At 49.4% G+C, this 21,133-nt stretch overlaps 1 protein-coding gene across 10 annotated transcripts in view; it reads right to left on the bottom strand.

Annotated features, from left to right (window-relative positions):
* Positions 1 to 1,131: 1,131 nt before the first annotated feature.
* The window catches only part of LOC140843946 (nuclear envelope pore membrane protein POM 121-like), a 33,114-nt gene continuing 13,112 nt past the window's right edge, over positions 1,132 to 21,133 (bottom strand). Inside the window, exons 2-13 of one of the 10 annotated variants that reach the window (XM_073214515.1) lie at positions 19,716 to 19,885; positions 19,476 to 19,538; positions 18,073 to 18,270; positions 16,754 to 17,758; positions 15,905 to 16,103; positions 5,429 to 5,520; positions 4,745 to 4,818; positions 4,148 to 4,263; positions 3,915 to 4,020; positions 3,493 to 3,672; positions 2,037 to 2,176; positions 1,132 to 1,872 (exon numbers count right to left, since the gene is read on the bottom strand). In XM_073214515.1, coding sequence (XP_073070616.1) covers positions 1,825 to 1,872; positions 2,037 to 2,176; positions 3,493 to 3,672; positions 3,915 to 4,020; positions 4,148 to 4,263; positions 4,745 to 4,818; positions 5,429 to 5,520; positions 15,905 to 16,103; positions 16,754 to 17,055 — 1,257 coding nt within the window. In that variant the 5' untranslated portion in view covers positions 17,056 to 17,758; positions 18,073 to 18,270; positions 19,476 to 19,538; positions 19,716 to 19,885 and the 3' untranslated portion in view covers positions 1,132 to 1,824. The other 9 variants (XM_073214514.1, XM_073214517.1, XM_073214518.1 and 6 more) reach the window with 9 other exon arrangements.

The raw sequence follows: 21,133 nt of genomic DNA, 5'->3' as shown, positions 1-21,133 counted from the left end.
AGCCGGGCTGAGGGGGCCTGTGCGTGCCTCTGTGTGTGTACGTGTGTGTGTGTGTGCGTGTGCACATCAGTGTGTGTGCGAATACGTCTGTGCACAACAGAGAATTTGTGTGTGCTTGGAGTTGGGTACGTGCATTCCCCAGGGAGCTCCGTGTGTGTACAAAGTCGCCTGTGTGTGCAAGGGCAGTCCCGCGTGGGAGGAGAGTCGTGCATGGGTGTGCATGCGTGTGAGATAGGGCGCGTGTTAAATGTGGCGAAGACAGTGTGTGTATGTCAGGATGTCTTGGAGGCACATGGGAGGGCGGGTGCAATGATACTTGGGGGGACCGTAGGGTCAGGACGCCTGTGGTGAGCTGTAGGGTGCGTGGGTGGTGAAGTGTAGGAGTGTGAGAATTGCGAATGTGTGTTTCATGAAGTGGCAGTGGGCAGTGCTTTGAGGGCCTCAGTGTGAAGGGGTGGGCACCAAGGAAAGTTCCGGGGTGCTGATTGCTCTTGGAGGGGTGAGTGTGGTCTGGGGCGGTTGGTAATGAACAGGGCAGGTGTTTGGGGTCTGGCCTGGAGTCATGTGGGGATCAGACCAGTCGCATCACTTTGAGAGGTGGGGAGATGCGTGGGTGGGGCCAAGAGGGGCTGGTCCTGCCCCTTGCATGGGGAGCAGCGGGCAGGGTTCTCGCTTCTGCCTCTCCAGTCACCTGTCACCCGGGCTCTGTGCTCACTGTGCCTGAGTGGCTCCTGTGGGCGCTCCTGCAAGGACATGGTGCAGAAGTACCAGCCTCCTGTCCGCGTCCACGAGTACCCATTCGAGCTGGTCATGGCGGTGAGTGACCCCTGGTTCCCTGGCCCCAAGTGACGGTTAGAGGGGCTCAGCTATGCCGCGACTGAGAGGGAGCTCCTCATTCCCCCCGATGAGAAGGGATCACTGAGCTGCTCCACTGACCCGCTAGGTCCAGTTTCTAGCCAATGACCCCCTCTGCCCAGCCACCCCACCTTTCACAAACCCTGGCTCACCGGCCAACACACAGGGTCTTTCTTTGTCCTTGTTGGAGCTTCCTGTTCTCTCATCTCACGCTTCTCTGACAGAAAACAAGGATAACAGGGGCCAAGCCTCTGTTGTCATTTGGTGCAATGGGAATAATAATAATAATGACGATATTTATTCTGATGATGGTGACAGCGACCATTCACTGAGGGTTTGCCGCCCTAAGTTTTTACATACGTTGTTTCACTTAATGCCCAGTAGTGCACATTATTCCCGTTGAACCTCCACTACACTGAAGCTGGACCAGCAGAGGGGATGGCCCCGACGTCTGTGGCCAGGAAGCAGCAGAGCCCGGGCTCTCATCCTCGCAGCGGGGACTCCAGAGCTGTGATTTTAAACCACAACACCCCGGGTCCTCCCGCTCGCACACCCTCTCCCCACTCTTAGGAGGTGGGCACCAGGAGGAGAGGGGCTCGGTGGGCAGGAAGGGTCTGGGAGCAGTTGCTCTCAGGGTGGATTTGGCCTGACTGTAGGACGAAACTCAAGTCGGGCAGCCAGGCAGTGGGGGGCCTAGAACTGGCTCCCAGCCCTCAGCCTCCCGGATGGGTGGTCTTTGCAGAGTGGGGCAGGTGCTGGAGACAGGTGGACGTGCCTCTCCGTCGTGGTGCCATCTCTCTGCCTCTTGGAGCTTCCCTTCCTTGGGAAGAACAGGGGCATTGCACGGGGTTGTGGTGGGGAGTGAATGAGATGGCTCCTGTGGGCGCTCCTGCAGGAACACGGTGCCTCTGGGTGAGGGGTCTGGGGTGGGGGCATGGGGCGTAGGCTACTTCCTGCCGACGTGGTTATCTATGCTATACGCCTGCGTTTTCTGTCGGGCTCCCAGGGATCTTGATCCTGCACCAATGGAAAAAGACCTCATCAGGGCAGTTACTACCAGAGACTGCTTCTCTGTGTGCCCTAAGCTGTGGAGGGCCAGGCCCGCAGAACCCTGGGTGCTTCAACAGGACTTCCCAGGCTGAGTTCCTTGGGAGGCAGGAGGCCCGGGAAGGTATTTTTACCTGGCTTTCCTGTGGTTTGGGAAAAATCCTGCCAGAAACAGCTCCTCTCTGAGCTCTGCTGCCTATCTGCAAACCTCGGCGGCGCATGACTGCCAGTGAGGTCACATCTTTCTTGTACCCAGAGGGGAAGGGAACGCACCCTGTTAGGCAGGAAAATAGATATGAGTGGGATGGAAAGAGAATAAGGCCAGGAAAAAGCCCAATAAAAAAGACCTAGAGTTAATCAGTTAAAGCTCAAAAAGCCATGAGCAACTTGGCCTGGAATGTTTGAATATTCCCCAGAGAAAGGAGGGCACCTCAGCAGAGCCCGTGGCTTTATTGTGTTAATCAGACAGGCTCAGCTTATGTTTTTAACTTTACCTATCTGCTGTTTTTTTTCTCCTTTGGCCCTAATCAAGTAGTTTGCAATCTGCACAATGAATAATGGCAAGCAAGCCCAGCATAAACAACATAGCAACAGGCAGGAAGGATTCCATCTTCAAAATAAGATTGGGTCTTAATACCCAGGAAGTTAAGAAGATGCTTCACTTACTCTTTAGCAAACAGACAACTCAGCCCACCTTCGGGGCCGGGCAGGCAGCCTTGATCTGCTCCCAGACCAAGAAACGCCGGGCTCCCAGGGAGAAATCAGAGCAGGAAGTCCCTTGTGTTAAGTTAGTTCTAAGTATTCAAGGCCCACCTAACAGGTCTGCACCCCAAGCCCTTAGTCACATTCCTGAAGAATCCTGAAATGGGGATCCCCAAAACTGTCAGGGTGCTCCTCTCTCTCTGAGGTCGCCTGCACTTTTTCTCTAAGTAACTTTAAATAAAACTTTTCCTCTGCTCACTACTGTGTCTCTGCCCTTCAATTCTTTGTCACGGCGGGAACAAGAATGGAGGGAATACACAATGCCTCCTCCCCAACAGTGCCACTGCAGCAGACTCTAGGAAGAACAGAAAACGTGAATTCTGGTATCTGAAATGTGACGGTATTGGTGCTCTAGAAGCCTTGCTGTGCCAGGGATTCAGGAGTCAGCAAATCCGACTCATCTCTACCACAGGTTCTTCAAGTATTCATTCCTCAACATCAAGGAAGGGCTCTTTATTTCTACCCTTCACAGATCATAAGGCAGACAGCAGGGGATAAACCTTGGCCTAGCAGGGGTTCCATGTGTGGACACTAAGGAAAATCCAATCCTCTGAACCCAAGCACGGCTCAGAGCAGCTAAGGAATGGGGCTGCAAGCCAACAGCCGTCTGACTCCCAAAACCAGGCTGCCTTCTCCAGCTTTAAGGGCGGCAGGCCCCTCCCTACAATCTGCGCCTGATGAGAGGGTTCTGAAGCCGCCAGGCCTACACCAGCTCAGGTGTGCCAAGCCAGAGCAGGTTCAGCCGTTTCAGTGACCGACTGGAATGCTGCGTTCACCTGAGCAGAGGCTGATGGCACTGTGTGCTGCCCAGAAAGCCCTCCCGCTCACCTGGGCAAGATGGTAGGCACAGGAAGTCTGCCAACTGCTCCAAGTGCCTCAGCAGCACGTCAGTCACTGCGGCTGGGAGGGAGGCTGCGGGAGCAGCAGTCTCAGCAGCGGGCAGGGTGACATTCGGAGGAGAAGGTGGGGTGGCAGGTGGGTCCCCACCCTCCGAGTTCGATGCAGTTTCTAAGGAAGAAAGACAAACGCTTGTCCTCCCTGGCAGGGGAATTCTTTCTGGGGGCCTCGCAGAGCACGGGGAGGCTTGGGGACTCGGGGGAACTCGTGCACAAATGCTTCCTCTCAGTCTCAGGGCTCACTGTGCTCGGAGCCCACTGAGAACCCAAGAGGTGGATTTCTCAGAGGAGAAAGACCAAAAGGGAACCAAAGGGAACCGTCTCGGGAGTGTGAAGTTAACCCATGTTCCTCACCACCCTCACCCTGGAAGATCCACTTCAGCCACTTCTCCGACTGAGCTTGCTCCTCCCGGTAATACTCTTCGCGTGTGATCGGGCCGCAGAGCACGGGAGCTGGAGGCTACCAGGAGAAGAAGGAGAAGCCGAGCCGGTCAGAAGGCAGTGAAAGAAACGTGTGCCCACCCTTCCGTTCCCGAGACGCAGGGGAGCCAGGCTGGGGTGGGCAGGGGCGGCTGGACAGGCCATACCAAGATCAGCGGGATCCCTCGCCTGGAGGGCACCAGGGGAAACCTGCGTCTGCGGAGCCGGGAGCTGCTGGGCGTAGGTGGAGAATCCCAGTTCTGCTTCCCAGGTGTGGTTGTGCCTGCAAATAAAGGACCCGACTTCCTTCCTTCCTCCTCTCTTCCAGAAATGGAGAGGTTTGTCTAGCCAGCCTAGTTTGTAACACTGAACTGTCACTAGGTGTCTCTGGGATTCTATCTTCCATGGTTTGGGCTCTTGGATGGTGTCCGCAAGATTATTTCTGACAGTCAAGACGACATGAGGTGGGAATTGCTCCAAATGTGTGCACACGGTTGCTGACTGGACAGAAATTGCCTGGACTGCTCAGGTTCCCCCACCTAGGCTTACCTTACCCCGAACCCCCCAGGTGGCCTGGGTCATGCTCTACGAGTCTGGGCCACCTTCCCTGACCAGAACAGGAAGCCCAAAGGACAGGAACGTCTCTCTCTGTAACTACCAGGCCCCACACAAATCAAGGCTCAGTACATGTGTCCAGTGGGTCATGGCCCATGCGCCCTCCATACACACTACCACCAACACATGCCATGCGTTCATCAACTTACCCTGTTCTCCCTGGGACTGCTTGTCTCCTATGGAGGGAGCTGAGGAGCCGGAATGAGGAGAAAGCTCCTCTCCTCTGTCGGAGGAAGAGGCCCAAGTAAGTACTGGATAACTTCTTACACCCTCCTAACTACCGACTGGCCAACGTCGAGAACAACCATGACTAAGATCCCAGTGTGTCAAGACAACATATAAAATAAATCAAAGAAAATGCCTAAAGAAATGAAGGGAGGCAGTTCAGGGAAGCCACAGAAACACCTTCGTCTTAACACAAGCACAAAACAATCTCCAGAACCTTACGTCCAACCTGGCAAATTTCCGAGAGTTCCAGTCACACCTCTATCTCTAAGAAAGCGGCATTCTAGTCGGACACCTGGAGGGTCAGCTGGGGTCTAGAATGTGAAGCCTGCCGCCCACTCCCATCAGTCACTCTGGTCACTCTGTCCTGTGCAGCCCTTCCCCTTACATCCCATTCCCTCCCGCTGCAGCATGACGGGGAGCAGAGGCCGGTGTGGTCACTGTGTGATGACTGCAAGAGACAGAGCGATTCAGGGCGGCACCATCGCCGCCCTTCAGATGTGAACCGCTTTGATTCTCCAAGTCGGAGTCTCAGATGGCCTAAGAGCCGAGTGAATTCCCCTCCTTTCCTGCCCTCTCATTAGTCCACACGGCAAATCACTGGTTACCTCATTTTCCTTGGTGACCTCTCTGCTGTCTGCAGGCGGAACGAGGAGGGACCGGAGGAGGGTGACGAGCTGGGACCTCTCCTCTTCCAGAACTAAAAGCCAAACACAAGTCACGTGACTGACACTATGTAATAACTTAGGGGCTGACCGTCAACATAATTCTGTGGCTCTAATCCATCACTGTAGATAAAGTCTCCTTTCCACGTGACTCAAAAACACTTCTTTGTGAAGAGGAGCTTCTGGAAAGTGAGTCAATTGCCAGTATTAACTATGGGGAATGAAGTCGGAAAAAGTAATGGAATGCTAATAAACGGCAGAGGAATGAGCGTCCTTTCTGCATGTCCTGAAGAGTGGAGCGTCATACTCAGCGACGGCGGGGAGCGGGCTCTGACGCACACAAGGCCACTCTGTACTCGTCCACGGAAAGGGTAAAGGGACACTCAGAGACTGTTCCCGTGAAGACAAGCCAGGAAGCTAGGTTAGTCTTGCTTCCATTGAATTGTCAGTTTTATTTTATTAAAATTAAAAAATACGCTATTGTGATGCTTGTGACTTTTGCAACATCTATGACATTTACTGTCACATGATAATTATCCCTACAGCCATCTATCCGTGACCAGCCAGGGTTGAGGAGAATCCAGTTCAACACTTAGGGGAAAAGTGCTTTCTCTCACCACACAGACGTGATAAAAGATTTACATTTAGAAGTGTAACAAACAAAGGACTATAACGAAACAGACAAGCAGTTAGATAAGGTTGGGTAGGGAGGGACTGTACGAGAGAGAGAAGACAGAAAGCTGACAGACTGTTCCATAAAACTAAGAACCTTTCTCTCTAAAAATATTGTCCCATGGGAAAGAGACTTTACTGTACACCCTTTGTGCCATTTGAATTTTCAACCATACTAATGTTTCCATAAACCATAAATAAAATAGGAAACCGAAACACCCCGAAACAAAAACAAAACCATAAGCAACATTAAAAGGCACGTCTTTTCCATTAAACTGATGAATTCATGTCTGTACCATGTAAAAACGGAGTCTCGCAATTCCATGTGAATATCACGACCGTGTCGGGGAGAGCGGGCAAGGAGCACGCAGCAAGGCAACTCCCAGAAGCAGCCTGTGTCTCGGGCAGGTAGCTCAGCACTGGCGTCCCGTTTTTATTTGCCGAGTTCCTACTTCATAAGGACACTATACCTTCAGACTCCACAAAGAATCTCAAGACAAGTATGACGGTTCCATCGTCAAGAAATTGACAATCTGGAAAAGAGACAGGGCAGAGCACGAAATGATGACAGCAATGAAAGATAAAGAAGGTCTGTGCCCAGGAGCCAAGAAGCCACCATGCGGAGTTCAGTTAGAGGAATCGGGGGATGAAGGGGGCACTTGAGATGGTCCTTCATGATTTGGCTTAAAAAAGACAACCACACTTGAAGAAAGGCAAACTTTATATAGGCTTGCAGTGGGACGCGCACGTCATTCCGGACAGAGAACAGAACAAGGAAAGGTAAGGAAGCAGGAAAGTATCAGTATTAGGTGCTCTTAGGAGGCATTCTGGTTTGCCTTAATTATGGGTGTATATAAAGGGATAAAAGGTTAGAAATGCAAGCTGGAGGTTTGGCAATTTAAGGCCATTGCAAATATTTCTGCTTTGGAAAACAGTAGGTCCTGTTAAGACAAACGGAGACACCAATGCCACACACACAGAGGTCAGAGGACTTCTCACGTTCTGTTACATAATCAGTCCCAGTTTAATGCTGGTACTAATTTACATAATCAGTCCCAGTTTAATGCTGGTAATGGCATGGCAAAGCTAGAACTTCTAATTTGCTCAGCTAGGATTTGGGTATTTACTAGTGTTCCTCTGGAAAAATTAAATCAAGTCTAGTAGCTATGCTACCACTCACTCCAAACATGAGGGCTGCCACCTGGGCTGACCGCACTGCATTCAGTATTCACCGCCCGTTCTTCCAATGAGGCACCGGGTAAAGAAGGTTCACGTATAGTCTCTGCTTCCTGACACCTGCTTCTGAGAACTTACATTTTCAAACATCACACACCTATAGGGGGCTGCTAACTACTCACAACAGAATATCCGACAACTGTCAGTGCCAGTGAGTGTACGTCTTGCCTTAGGTCACAGGCTCCACCGGTAATGGGAACTTTACAACTAAATGTGGCAAAGGCCTCGTACAGTGTTCTAGACCCACCACCTGCTGAGGGCACGCAGCAAATGCTGAAGACGATGAGGAGCGCATCTGTTTGGAGGCACGGCGGCACGGAAGAGCTCTAACGCCGTGAGACGCGGTGGGGACAAGACAGAGAAGAGAAGCCCAGAGACGAGCCTGCCTCCACGTCTGCATTTCCCCCAGGTGACTTGCCGTTTCCACAAGGGAAAGCTGCAGTGCGGAGGCTGCGAGCAGCTGTCCCCAGCCTCACAGGGTTGAAGACACAAATAACGGACTCAGAGCTTTCCAAAGTGGAGGGGTCCTAACAAAACCTCGGTTGGGATCACACAGGCTACACGAGAAGACAGGAGGCAATCAGAAATAAACCAGCCCCCGGAGAACGGACAACTCAGAATCCGTGTCAGTCCCAAGTAGGCAGAGGAATCTGCTCCCTCCCTGGCTGCCTGCCAGAGGGAAAAGGGAAACCTCTCTGGAGAAAGACACCACCACCCAGAGCATCAAGTTAGTGCCACTTTGTTTTGTGTTTTTCACTGTCTGACAGATAAACAACACATAAAATCAGGCATGTAAGATAAGATTTGACCACTAAGCAGGTGGACAGAGCACAGAAGATTCAAATACTGGAGTGGTCAAGACTTTAGAGGGACGAGTTACTGTGATTTAAATGACAGTATGGAGATTCCAGGCAGAAATGGTAGATATAAAATTGACTAACTGAGATTAGTGAACTGGAAAACTGAAGAACTGATGGTTGGGAGACAGATGGTGGGAAACACGCAGAGACACACATAGGACGCCGTGAAGACGTCTAACATGTCCTAGAATAGTTACTAGAGAGACGTGAGAAAACAGGGCAGAACAGTATAAAAGATAATGGCTGAGAGCTTCTCAAAACCATCAAAGTCATCAAGCCACACAGTAAGTTCCAAGCAAGAGAAACCACAAGGCAGCACTTCTCAGTAAAGTTTCCCTTCAAGTGAAGGTGGAGCACTTACCAAAACTGCACATGTGCTGGGGCATCAAGCAAATGCAGAACATTTCAAGGACTGATGAAGACACCATGTGACCCAGCAGAATTAAGCTAAAAGCCCGTAATTAAAAGATAACTAGAGAATTCCCAACCATTTAAAAGTTAAGCAGCGTACTTCTAAGTAACCCATGAGTCAAAGAAGAAATCACAATGGCAATTAGAAAATATTTTTAACTGCATGAAAATGAAAAATCCTTCTATTTCAAAACTAGTGGGATGAAGCTAAAGTTGAATTCACAGTAACCTTCAAAACATACATGAGAAAAGAGAAGAGGCTGAAACCGAGTGATCTAAGAATCCACACTTAAAGCCACAAAGGCATCCTAGCACCTCAAACATGAAGAAAGGGAGAAGGAAATAGTACCTATGAGAACAGAAATTAAAGAAACAGAAAAACATAAGAGAATGGCTCCTAAAGTTGGTACTTGACAATATGACTTTGGAAACGGAACTCCCTTAATCCAATAAAGGTATCTACAAAGAATGTCTATATTCAAATGTCACATGCAATAGAAAACTGGAAAGTGCTCCCTCTGAGATTGGGAAAAACAAGGCAAAGATGTTTGCTATCACTTCTGTTCAACATTGTACTGGAGATCTTAGCCAAGTGCAGTAACGCATAAAAAAACAATAAAAGGACTGGAAGAAAGGAGAAAAAGTGTCATGATTGCAGACATGACATACATATAAAAATCCGGAAGAATATACAGATAAATGTTCAGAGTTTAGCAAGTTTTCTGAACACAAAAATCAGTTGCATTTCTAACATCAGCAACAAATTTTCAATGTACTATTTATAACAGCATCAAAAACATACATCTAGGAAAAATTTAATAAAAGATACAAAAAACCACTACACAGAGAAGTTGATGATGTAAATAAGTGAAGAATGTACGGTGCTCATGGATTTTAAGATTAAATACTGTACAAATATCGATTCTCTCCAAAATAACTGTTAGATTAAAGGCAATCCCAATCAATAGCTCAGCAAGTGCTTTTTGTTTTGGTTTTGGTAGAAACTGACACATTGATTCTAAATTTATGTAGAAATGCACAGGGTCTGATGCAAGAGCCTTCAGAAGAGGAATGAGAGAAATGACAGCGTTGGGTGACTTATTCTACTAGATATCAAAACATAAAGACTGTACAGCATAGGGAAGAGAAAAAGATGGGCACAGGCAGAAAAACAGAGCAGCGGAACAGGTCAGAATCTAGAAGTGGATCCGCGTACACGTGGGCATTTCAATTGCAACTGTGGGATTACTATAGAAATCAAGCATAGAAATCAAACGTATAATCATATATGACTTGGTTATTTTTCCTGTAATTCCTGATAAGTGATCAAGAACAGAACAAACAAGACCAAGACAGTTTCTGTGCCCTAATTGCCTTTGCTATTGTTTCAATACCATGTGAGACATCGTGGCCCAGGAGACCGGAGCCTGCTGAGGATGCAGTTTCCAGTTGGTTAATGACTGTCTAGTAAGTCCCCCCCACAGGATTCTAATGTTGTGAACACGTATGTGCTCAATAAATACAAAGGGTGCCCTCTCAGCACCACTCTTGCGCTGTTAGGCCTCGAGTCCCCTGGCTGGTCCTTTCAGGTCTCCGGGATCTCATCGTGTCTCCCCCCTTATCTGCAGGTTGGAAGCAGGGAGGGACCGACATGCAACAAAGCCGATACTGTGAGCAATAGGGAAAGGGTGACCCATTCTTTCGGTGAATGTTACAGAATCAAACGGATATTACATGGAAAAATATTAAGACTGATCTTGACCTCACACCATGTAAAACAAAGTTTTTCAGGTGAGGATCCAAATGTGAAAGGAAAAATAATGAAGTTCCTAGAAAGGAGTATTGGAGAGGATCATCACGGCCCTCGGCAGGCATGGATTTCCTTAACAGCACAGAAAAGACACTAACCGCAAGTGAAATGACTGAAAGAGAACGAAATGGGGGACGCTTACTTACAGCAACATATATCATTCAGAAAGCTTGCATCTAGAACATATAAAGAACTTGTATACGTCAGTAAAGAAAAGATATAGAACCTAATAGAAAAGTCAAGAAACTTGCACAGGCACTTCATAGAAAAGGATGTACAAATGGCCAATGAACTCATACTTTTAACTCATTAGTAATCAGGAAAATGCAAATTAAAACTACAATGAAATGCTACTTCACACCCACTGAAATGGGTCATTAAAGAGACTGGCAACAGCAGGTGTCAGTGAGGATGTGTAACCCCAGGAACAAAAGCTCCCCTGCTGTGGTAGGAGTATTAACTGAAACATCACTTTCTACAATTGGTCAAATTGCTAAGACCGAACATACACGTACTTGATATATGTGCACCAAAAGACTAATACAAGAATGTCTAGAGCAGCATTACGCATAGTGGCTCCAAACTGGAAACCCAAACGTCCAGTGGTAGAATGGTTAAGTTGCGATATATCCTACAGTTTAAGAGAATACACAACGAAAATGAAAGACCCTCTGTTACCTGCAACAGCACAGATGAATCTCACAAGTAAAATGCTGAGTGAAGGAACCCACACATAAAAGAAAGCATATTCTGTTCCCATTGATATGAGGTTCAGAAACAGGGACAACTATATGTGGTGCTAATAATCAGGAAAGAAGAGAGGGAAGGAGTAGTGACTGAGAGTGGGTATGAGAGGGGCTCGGGGACGTTGAAAATGATTTATTAACTTGGCCTGGGTGGTGGTTCCATGGAATGGTTACGCTTTTGACACCTGTTTTTCTGCACATTTTAAAAAGGCCATTAAAGAGAGTTTATATGACACACAACGCATGCAATATATAATGACAAAAAGCATGCAAAAAGCACATATGTGATGATCCCACTTGCATAAAACAGCTCCGCAAGTCTGTATTATCTGTGTGTGTATGGACGATAGGAATATTAACAATCGGGACTATGAGATGGAGACTGGGATAGCCAGGACCTGGGAATTTTACTTTTTACTTAACAGTGATCCATACTTAAAATGTTTTTGAAACCAGGAGAGGTAATACTTGCAGCACATTACAAATTCCAACAAGTATATATTCAAAAGTTAGTTTTCCTCCTATCTCGGTAAGCACGTTTCTAATACACCCTGTCCGAATTATTCTATGTACATTAAAAGATTAAAGAAAGCAGCAGCACAGAGGACACTATACATACAGTTCCTGCACCTTTATCTTTTTATGTATTTTTGTGATCATTCACATCAGTGCCTATTAAGCTACCTTATTCATTTTAATAGTTTCATAGTATTTCAACTTACGGAGATACTGTTAGCTATTCAACTAGCTATTTAACTGTACCAGAAAAGGTACAGTTACATTATTTCCAAGCTTCTGCTATTTAAATAATTCTATAATCTACATCCTTTTATATGACTTTGATTATTCATGTAGCATTAAGTCCTAAAAGTAAGCCTGCTGGATCAAAGGGCAGGTGCATCTCTAATGTTGGTAATTACCGTCCAACTGCCCTCTCGAGAGCTATACCAACTGACACGTTCACGACCAATACATGAAAAGCCTGTTTTTGCAAATACTTTTACAGTTTCTATTTTACATTTAAATCTTTAGTTCGCTTGGAATTATGTTTCTGAGTAATTGAAAAGCCGCTCACACTCCCTCGGAAGAGACACAAATACTGTTCCTTACACGTCAAACTGGTAAAACCCAAAGCTATGACAACCTAATCTGTTGGTGAGACGGTGGAGAAAGGGCCCCCCGGTGCACCGCTGGTGAGAATGCTAAATGATCCATACGCTAAGCCGGGAAATCTAACGACATCTAGCAAAATTGTAACCTTTGACCTGGGACTCACATCTTCTAGGAACTTATCCCAGAAGCATAATGACCAAAGTGTGAAGCGACACGTGAACTAAAGGATTCTTTGTGGCACCACGGTAATAGCAGAAACAACCCAATGTTTATGAATAGACAATTGGAGTAACTATGCAGTTGCAAAAAAAAAAAAGAATCTCTATATACTGTCATTCTCTCTAGAATATAGTAAGTGGAAAAAGGCTCTAGGAGACGTCCGCGTTCCCCGCCGGTGGGGAGGGCACGCGGCGGCCGCCCCAGCGCGTGAGCTCCGCGCCTGTGGCGTCGGCCGCGGGGCCAGCGAGCCCTCCGCTCCCGCGGGGGGAGCCTGACACCTGGGGCCGCCAGGGGGCGCCGGCCGCGCGGGCCCGGAGAGCCCGGGGAGGCGGTGCTGTCAGGCCAGCGACCTGACGCCTGGGGGCGCCCCGCCCGGCCCCCGGACCCACGTCTCCGTAGCCACGCCCCGAGCACGTTCGTCCCGCCCCCGGAGCCGCGCCCCGAGCACCCTGGCTCCGCCCAGGCCGGGCCGGATGCCTGGGCCCCGGCGCCCGCCTTTGCACGGGGTGCTCCACACTCGGCGATAACGCCGACCCCGGGCTGGGCTTGCGGGCGCGCTCGCACCCCGGCCGCCCGTCCCCGGGTCGCGGCTCCCCAGCCGGGAGATCGCAGCTGTGCAGAATGAATCACCAGAGGCGTCTTCCAGATACGAAACACAGTGGGATGATCCACGGACCCCGAATGAGCGACAGGCCTGTGCGGAGAGGCAGCGGTGGAAGGCTGCGGTCGTCGGCGGGGAAGGCCCCTGCACACCCAAGCCTGCCTTCACAGGAAGAGTGCGGGCACAGAAGGGGCAGAGGTGCCTTTCATTATTTTGTCAGCTACTGGTGTTTTCACAGTACTTATTAATGCCTGATTTCAAATTACAGCAGTACTAATATTTATTCTGAAAGGCAGGTTTCCATGTAGCAGATATTAGCAACTTCCGACACAATCTTTAGGAATAATTCGCGGTTCTGAACCGTGCTTTAGGAAAACATTTCCTGTACAAACAGGCATTTAAGAAAGCACAAGTTATCTTAACATTCCAACAATTATCATATACAACCAAGTAGAAAAGTACTGAAGCTCAGTCGTTATCAGCACCCCATTCCATGCCTTTTATGGTGCGTCCCTCATCCTCTCATGTCACTGCAACACTTTAAGTGAGCCAGCCATTGAACAGTTCACATACGCTAGCCGCATTGCTAACAATACACTCAGCAGGTAACAGTGTAAATTAAGTTAACCATCAATACTTGCTTGAATACACAATAAAATACCTAAGGAAAGAAAAAAAATAGTAAAGTCTAAATTACCACAAGTGACAAACATTTAGAAACCCGACCTGACCTGTTTTCATTCAACTGCCTGCTGAATTTTTCTTCACGCCCCATGAAAAGCACAATTCAACTTGAAAGGGTAATGTTACAGGCAACATGTTAGAATAAGCAGTAATTCAAATTAAGATAAACTAATGAACATTTCTAGAATAAGAAAAAAACAAGACCTATATTTAAAACCCAAGTTTAAAGACATCTTTACAATAATACCTCATGATTTTCAATGAATACGCTTTTTAATAAAATATGTACATTATGCTACTGATTAACGTGAAGATAATGTACAAGTCCTTCACTTTCTCTATGACTGAAATTCAATCCTATGAGGACAACATAATTTTGCTGTGTCACAAAAGTACTTTATAATAATTTAAACATAACTATTGCTCAAGACTGAGGTTACACTCTGTGAAACCATGCATAAATTCAAAGCTTTATAAGTAGATTAAAAGCCATAAGGGGTACATCTAAAACATATAAAACAACCTGTTAAAAAGTTTAAGATTATTTTTACCCTGCCTGCTTGTTAGGCCATCATACATAGCATCGTATAATGTCAAGTCCGAAGCTCTGAGTGTGACTTAAGTTCCCCGAAATTAAATGACTGTACTTATTTAAAATAATAGTAATAGGTGGCACTTCCTGAATGCTTACAATGGACAATATAAACTCCTGAACACTTTATATGTACTACCTTGCAACTACCTTATGAAGTAGGTCAAAATCATTATTTCCGTAAGTATACAGCCTTACCTTCAGATTTTTTGTTACATATATTAATTACATACCTTTAATACTCAAGAAAAAAAAAAAAGACTATAAGAGACATGTGACCCAAATGCAATGAGTTGATTTTTGGTCCCTGTTCAAAGTAACTATAATAAAACTGGGTAATAAGGGCAAATTGGAGTGATAATAACTAACATTAAGTCACGATTATTCAGAGGAATAGAGGTACTGTGGTTATTAATGTTCAAAAGTTTAAAAAATACACTAAAGTACCTACAGGTGAAACAACATGTTTGTACTTTAAAACACAAGAGCAAAACCAATCTGGGGTGGGGGTGTTGACGGAACAGGACTGACAAAAGAGTTAAGTGCTGGAGCTACGTGGAGGTTCATATGATATTTTCCCTTCCTTTTGTGTATGTATGACATTTGACATAAAATTGTGAGGAGGAGCAATGACTGACTGTGTATCTCATATTGGGTCTGTTGTGATCACTGATTGAGGAAATGTGTGTACAGTGCTCAGCAGAGGGCCTAGTGCAGAATAAAGACTTCATACTATTGTCCTCTGCATTTGCCATAACTGCCTGGCTGGGGCCTTCATCTCCTATATTTGTCATTGATCATTAACATGTCATTTATATTACTCTAAGAGCCTTTGGTACGGATGAAAACTTATGTCAAATTCTTTCTCCTCTCAAAAACCTCCTCCACACATGCGTTATTTTTTTCAAGCTCCTATATATCGGGTGCCCACTTACTGACAAGCACTGTAATGGGTGCTTTTCAAACATCACCTTCAATCTTTACAACAGTCCTTTAGAGATGAGAAAAAGAGAGTTCAAGTCATTTACCTGCCCAAGAGTCTATAGCTTAGCTACTAAGTGCCAAAGCCAAGATTTGAACCCAAGTCATTCTGGTAGCAAAACTTGAGCTGTTCTCCAGTCTACACTACATCCTTTCTAAAAAGAATTATAACCACTTATTTTAAAGACTTTCATTAAATTCCCAGTACCTATAGGATGAGTTTATGACCCAATGCAATCCAGACTCAATCTACCCTTTTAATCAGATTAGTACCATTTTTGAAGTATTCATCCTTTGTCCATTTATCTATAATAGTGGCTCTGTCTTGCATCCAGGTTTCCACATAAGCATTCTGGGCTTTCTAGTTTGTTCCACTGGTCTATAGCGAACATTCAGGGGTTGGTAACTGCTGTCACCTTAGAGGTGATCTCAGCATCTGACAGAAGGCAGCTAGTAAACACTGCACAATCAACAAATAAACGCAAAGAACCCACTTCTTCCACAGCACCAGGGGAAGGAACCTGAGAGATGCCTCCAGTCGAGCTGTAGGAACTGGTAATGGCATTGCGGCTGGACATACGGATGCCACATGTGCACGTGCCCTTCAAGCAGCTCACAGCATAGGTGGAGGGTCTCTTATCCAAGTGGCCATCTGAGCTCTGGGAACTGAAGCCACTCTTCGGAGGCCCAGGCCTTAAAGGGAAATAAAAGGGAAAAACACAGATGTGCTACTGAAAGGCAGCAACATTGTTTTAAGGCTTCATCCCATGGTCACAATGTAATGTAATGAAAAAGGACAATGTTGTTAATCTTACTGTTAATTCAGCTACACATGTCTCACAAAGTCAGAAAGGGAAAGCTCAGTATTTTAAAAATTAAACGTATGATTCTACTTATGTATACTCTAGGAAACGCACACAAATCTACAGTGACAGAATGGGGACCACTGGATGCCTGGCAGCAGGGGCAGGGCGACAGGGAGGTCTTAGGCTCCACCGAGGGGCCCGGGGAAACTTCTGGCAGGAATGGTGATGTTCAGTATCTTGGCTGCGGTGGTGGTTTCATGGGTGTGAAATTGAGACAACATAGTTACTGCGGCAAGTTCCTCAAAATGTTCCTCTCTGATTTCAAAGAGGAAGATGTTCCTACACTGATGGGCAGTGACTGCAATGGGGTCTGGGGGGGACACGATAACAGGGGGGAATGTTGTAACCACATTGTTTTTTCATGTGAAACATTCATGAGTGTATATCAATAATACCTTAATAAAATAAATAAATTAAAAACAAAAAACAAAAAAACAAAGTCAAGTCCTCGGTCTTGGGAGGGTCAGCGTGTCTTACCCGCAGGAAGGCCTCCAAGGGGACCGGAGGGAAGGAGGGCGGTCCGAGGGGTGAATGGGATGGCGGCGGGCCGTCGGGGCAGGCGGGGCCGGCGGGGCCGGCGGGTGGGCGGAGCTTCCGAGGAGGGCCGGGCGGGCCGGTGGGCGGGCCGGTGAGCGGAGATGGGTGAGAAGTCCTCGCACCAGCTCCGTGAAAAGAAGTCCCACCAGAGTGATGAGAAGGGCTCCCACCAGCTGGGTGAGAAAACCTCCCACCAGCTGGGTGAGAAGCCCTCCCACCAGCTGGGTGAGAAAACCTCCCATGACGGGCGATCAGCGAGGTCTGTCTGGGTAGCGAGCTAGCGACCGCAGTCCAAGGCTTCTCTACCAGACTGACTCCCTCTGCCAGCGCGCCTGGGCCAGGGGCGAGGCGGGCATTGTGCGCTGGCGGGCATTGTGCGCTGGCGGGCATTGTGCGCTGGCGGCGCGCGCTCCGGGGTCGCCGGGACACGGCGCGCGAAAGGGGTCTCGGGGCCCGCGGCCCGGTGCCCACCCCCCCTGCGGGGGTCAGCGCCTGGGACAAAAATCACACCCACCCTTACGCTGCCTTGAGCGCCTTGCCCATGTGTTTTTTTTTTTAAGTTTTCCAATATATTTATTGTAAAAATTTCACATATAAGTGGACCCATACAGTTCAAACGCATGTTGTTGAAGGGCCAACTGTTTCTGAATATTTTTTAGTATTTTAATGTATTTATTGACTTTTGGTGTACCTCCTTGATTTTTTTAAGAGGTTCTGAGGATTACAGTATACATGCCTGATTGTGTACCACCTGCTTATGATCAGTATTTTATCACTTCAAGTAAATGTAGAAGCCTTACCGCCATTCAGATCCTTTCACCCTCCCCCTCTTATGTCAATTTCAGGGTCGTTATGTGATTTACACTGACGAACACTGACAGCCTCACCCGATACTGTTGCCATTTCTGAAGACCAGCATTTGATTCAGGAGACCTAGGATCCGCCCTGAGAACGTGGGGGGCATCAGCCAATCAGCCAGCCCAGCCCACAGAGAGCAGGCAGGGGGGGCAGACCGTCTGCTGAGATGACCATCTTCTGCCCTGGGCTCTCCACAGTCACAGGCCAGTCCCGACCTACACTTCCTCCTACACGGTCCCCACAGGTCTGTGGGTTCTTCCCCTGGAGCACCCCGACTCACCCAGTGACAAAGGGCTACTCCTGCCTCCTGTTTCCGGGCTCCCGCCCCCTGGGGCCAGGCCACCTTGCATCCCCGCGGGGGGCCCTCCCTGTAACCAGAGCCCCTGCGGGATGATGCGCACCCCAGCCTGCGGGGCAGCCGCCGGCGATCCAGGCAGGGGCCTCCTCTCTGCAGGACGGAGGTTGAGCCCCCCATCGCCTCTGCTTCCTGCCGCTGCGCCGCCCACCCAAAGCTGCTGCGCTCTTCTGTTTTCGCAGCGGCCTCACAGGGACCCGCTCCCTGCCTTGCTGGTGGACTTGACACCATCACATTCCGCTCTCTGGGAACAAGGGGCACCGTTAAATAGCAAGGGAACTCCCTCTGCGAAGTGGCCTCCCGGCGGGGATGGTGCTGGGGCCGCCCGCCGCTGCCCTGCCCCTGCGGAGGCGCGGTCCCTCTTCATAGGATGAAGGGGCTTGGCCTGGGACAGGCGAGCGTGGGTATGGGGGCAGAGGGCTCAAGCTGGCACTGTAATGGCAGTGGGCACTGACCGAGGGCGAACAGACCTTGCAGAGGGAGGCAGCTCCCTGGGGACCCGGCCATGCCAGCGCCCTCCCACTGAGGCCGGGGTTCTCGTTTGCGGAGTCAAGAATGAGCTTAGCGGTCAAGGTAGGAGAGCCGGGAAGACTTTTATTGAGAGAGACGGTGAGAGGACAGACAGAGCTCCCGGCTCGGGAGAGCTGGGGGGCGGGGGGTGGGGGCGCACAGGAGAGCCGGGGGTGCTAAGTTGTCTAGGGGGTTTACAGGCGGTTGAGAGACAAAGAGCTGGCGATGCAGACCCACCAAATGGTCTCTACATGTTTATTTTTACGGAGACACTAGGTTTCTTATGAGGTTTCCAGACTATTTTGCAGTTTGCATAAGAAATTTACTGCTTTGATCCTTTCTTAGAATAGCAGTTTCTTGGTTTGGGAGCACATCAATCGAGGCTGCTTGTCTTGCTTTCAAGGTGAGCTGAGTTATTGTGGGTTTGTTAAATAGTAAATTAAGAATCTTACTTCTTAACTTCTTATCTTTAAGATGGAATCCTTCCTGCCCTTCATTATGTTGTTTACGGCTGGGCCTACCTGTTATATTAATTGCCCAGGTTATATGTTCCTTGATTAGGGGCTGGAGGAGGAAAAGCAGCATCTGGGTAAAGTTAAAGATAAACTGGGCTTTTTAGCCGCTAAAGTAAATTTTACAATAGCCTCATTTAATTGATACAAACAATACATGGGCTATGCTGAGGTATTTTCTTTTCTGGGAGATGTTCAAACATTGCAGGCTGTTACTCCTGCCTTTTTACTTTTAACTAATCTTCACTGAAGAATGCTTATATTCCTAGTTTAATATTTTACTTTAGAGAATTAATGTGACTCTGTCTTTGCTTAATTGTTTAATACGGAGTTTTGGCAGGGGTCTTCTCCCAGAGGCCCTCACCCTGCTCTGACTACACCCACGGTCCCCGTCTCACCACCAAGGGAGCAGACGGCCTCTTCTTACCTTGGGTGGGCTCCACGTGCCTGACGGGGCTTCGAGCATTAGGTGGGAAGCGTTTTCTAAGTTCTTCAGAGAAAAAGGGCAGGAAGGAAATGCACCAAGACCTCTAATGACTGGATCACTCTTTCCAAGTGTCTCACCTTCCCTTCCAACTACTCATCACCCCCCAACTACGCCCAGGCCCAGCCAATCAGCTAGGGCCACGGCCATCACCCCCCAAACCGCCCTGGAAACCCATAAAACCTTTGTTCTGGGGAAAACGCGCTCTCTTTCTCTGGCATCTTGCCACTGCTTTGGTGTACATGAGAGATTGAGCTGGAGCTAGCTCGAATAAAGGCTCTCTGCTTTTGCATCGGTGTCGGCTCCTTGGTGGTCTTCTGGGATTCGTGAATTTGGCCACAACAGTTGTTTTTCTGTATAGTTGGGGGGAATAAGGGGAATACACAATGTGCATATGCAGGCGCCTCTACCCAAGGCTCTCCTGTTGCTGGGCCTCAGGTTTCCACCTTCAAAATGAGAATGCCAAGGTATGTCCTGGGTTTCTTTGCATTGCTACTGCTCTGTTATTTAGCAGAGGTTCCCAGACTCCAGTCCAGGGCTGTCTGTCCATCCACCAAGTTCACTAACCCCCAGACAAGCAAGGGGGATCCGTGGGAGGGCAGAGCTGGGACAGGACCCACAGCCTCCTCCTACCCGGTGGTCAGCTTGGGGCACAGGAACCTCACACTGGGGCAGGAGGTGGGTGTTGGATGGTACAGGTCCCAGCATGGCTCTAAGTCAGCACAGGGCACTCAAGTACCGAACTGACCTCTGTCCCTTGACCGCTTGCATCTCGCACTTACATCCTTACGTGGAAGGCGTGCGATCTGTTTGCCATCTGTCCCGGTGTAAAGGGTGAGCGTGCCGGGTTTCCCCTTGTACAGGAGGGGCCTTTCCATCTTCCCCTAAGTGTGCGCTCTACACACACTCGTCCCGGTGGGAAGCTCTGCGCGCGTTCCGCCCCCTCGGACCTCCGGCGCCTGCCGACCCCCGCCCCGCCGGCCTGCCTCGGTCCCCCGGCCCCCGCGTCCTGCCGACCGCCCCCTACCGCGCGGCCGCACGTCCGTCCGCGGCCTCCCCCCGGCCGATCTCCTCCCCGGGCCCCCGCCGGGGCGCGCGGTCCCTCCGGCCCGGCTCCAGCGGGGCGGCGCCTCGCGGCGGGAGTGCCCGGGGCGCGGGGCGGGTAGCGCCAGGCCGAGCGCGGAGCCAAGGGCCGCGCCGGGACCCGGGCCGGGGCCGCCGCTGCTGCTCGCGTGGCCCCCGCCCGCCGCAGGCGACAGCGGCGAGAGCGGTGAGCGCGGCCCGGGCGCCCTCCCGGGGACTGCGACTCACCCGGGGCCCCTGCGCGCTCACCGGCGCCGGGCTGGGGCGCAGGGCGGACCTCGTGAGAGCTCGCGTCGAGGCGGCCGGGGAGTAGCGGACGCCGGCGCCCCCTCCTCTGCGCCCAGGGCCGGGTTCCGCCGTCGGGACCCTCGGCACGTGCCCTCCCTTCTCTACTCAGCGCGTTCACGTCGGTCACGGCCATCACGCGCCCTTCCTTGGAGGTGGAGAGGCCCACGGGGGTCCTTGGGGACTCCAGTGGGGCTCCGGATGCCAGGCCAGCCGGGATGAAGGATTAGGCG

The sequence above is a fragment of the Manis javanica genome, chromosome 10, assembly GCF_040802235.1.
Source record: "Manis javanica isolate MJ-LG chromosome 10, MJ_LKY, whole genome shotgun sequence".
Lineage (NCBI taxonomy): Eukaryota > Metazoa > Chordata > Mammalia > Pholidota > Manidae > Manis > Manis javanica.
This window is presented reverse-complemented; position numbering and strand designations above follow the sequence as displayed.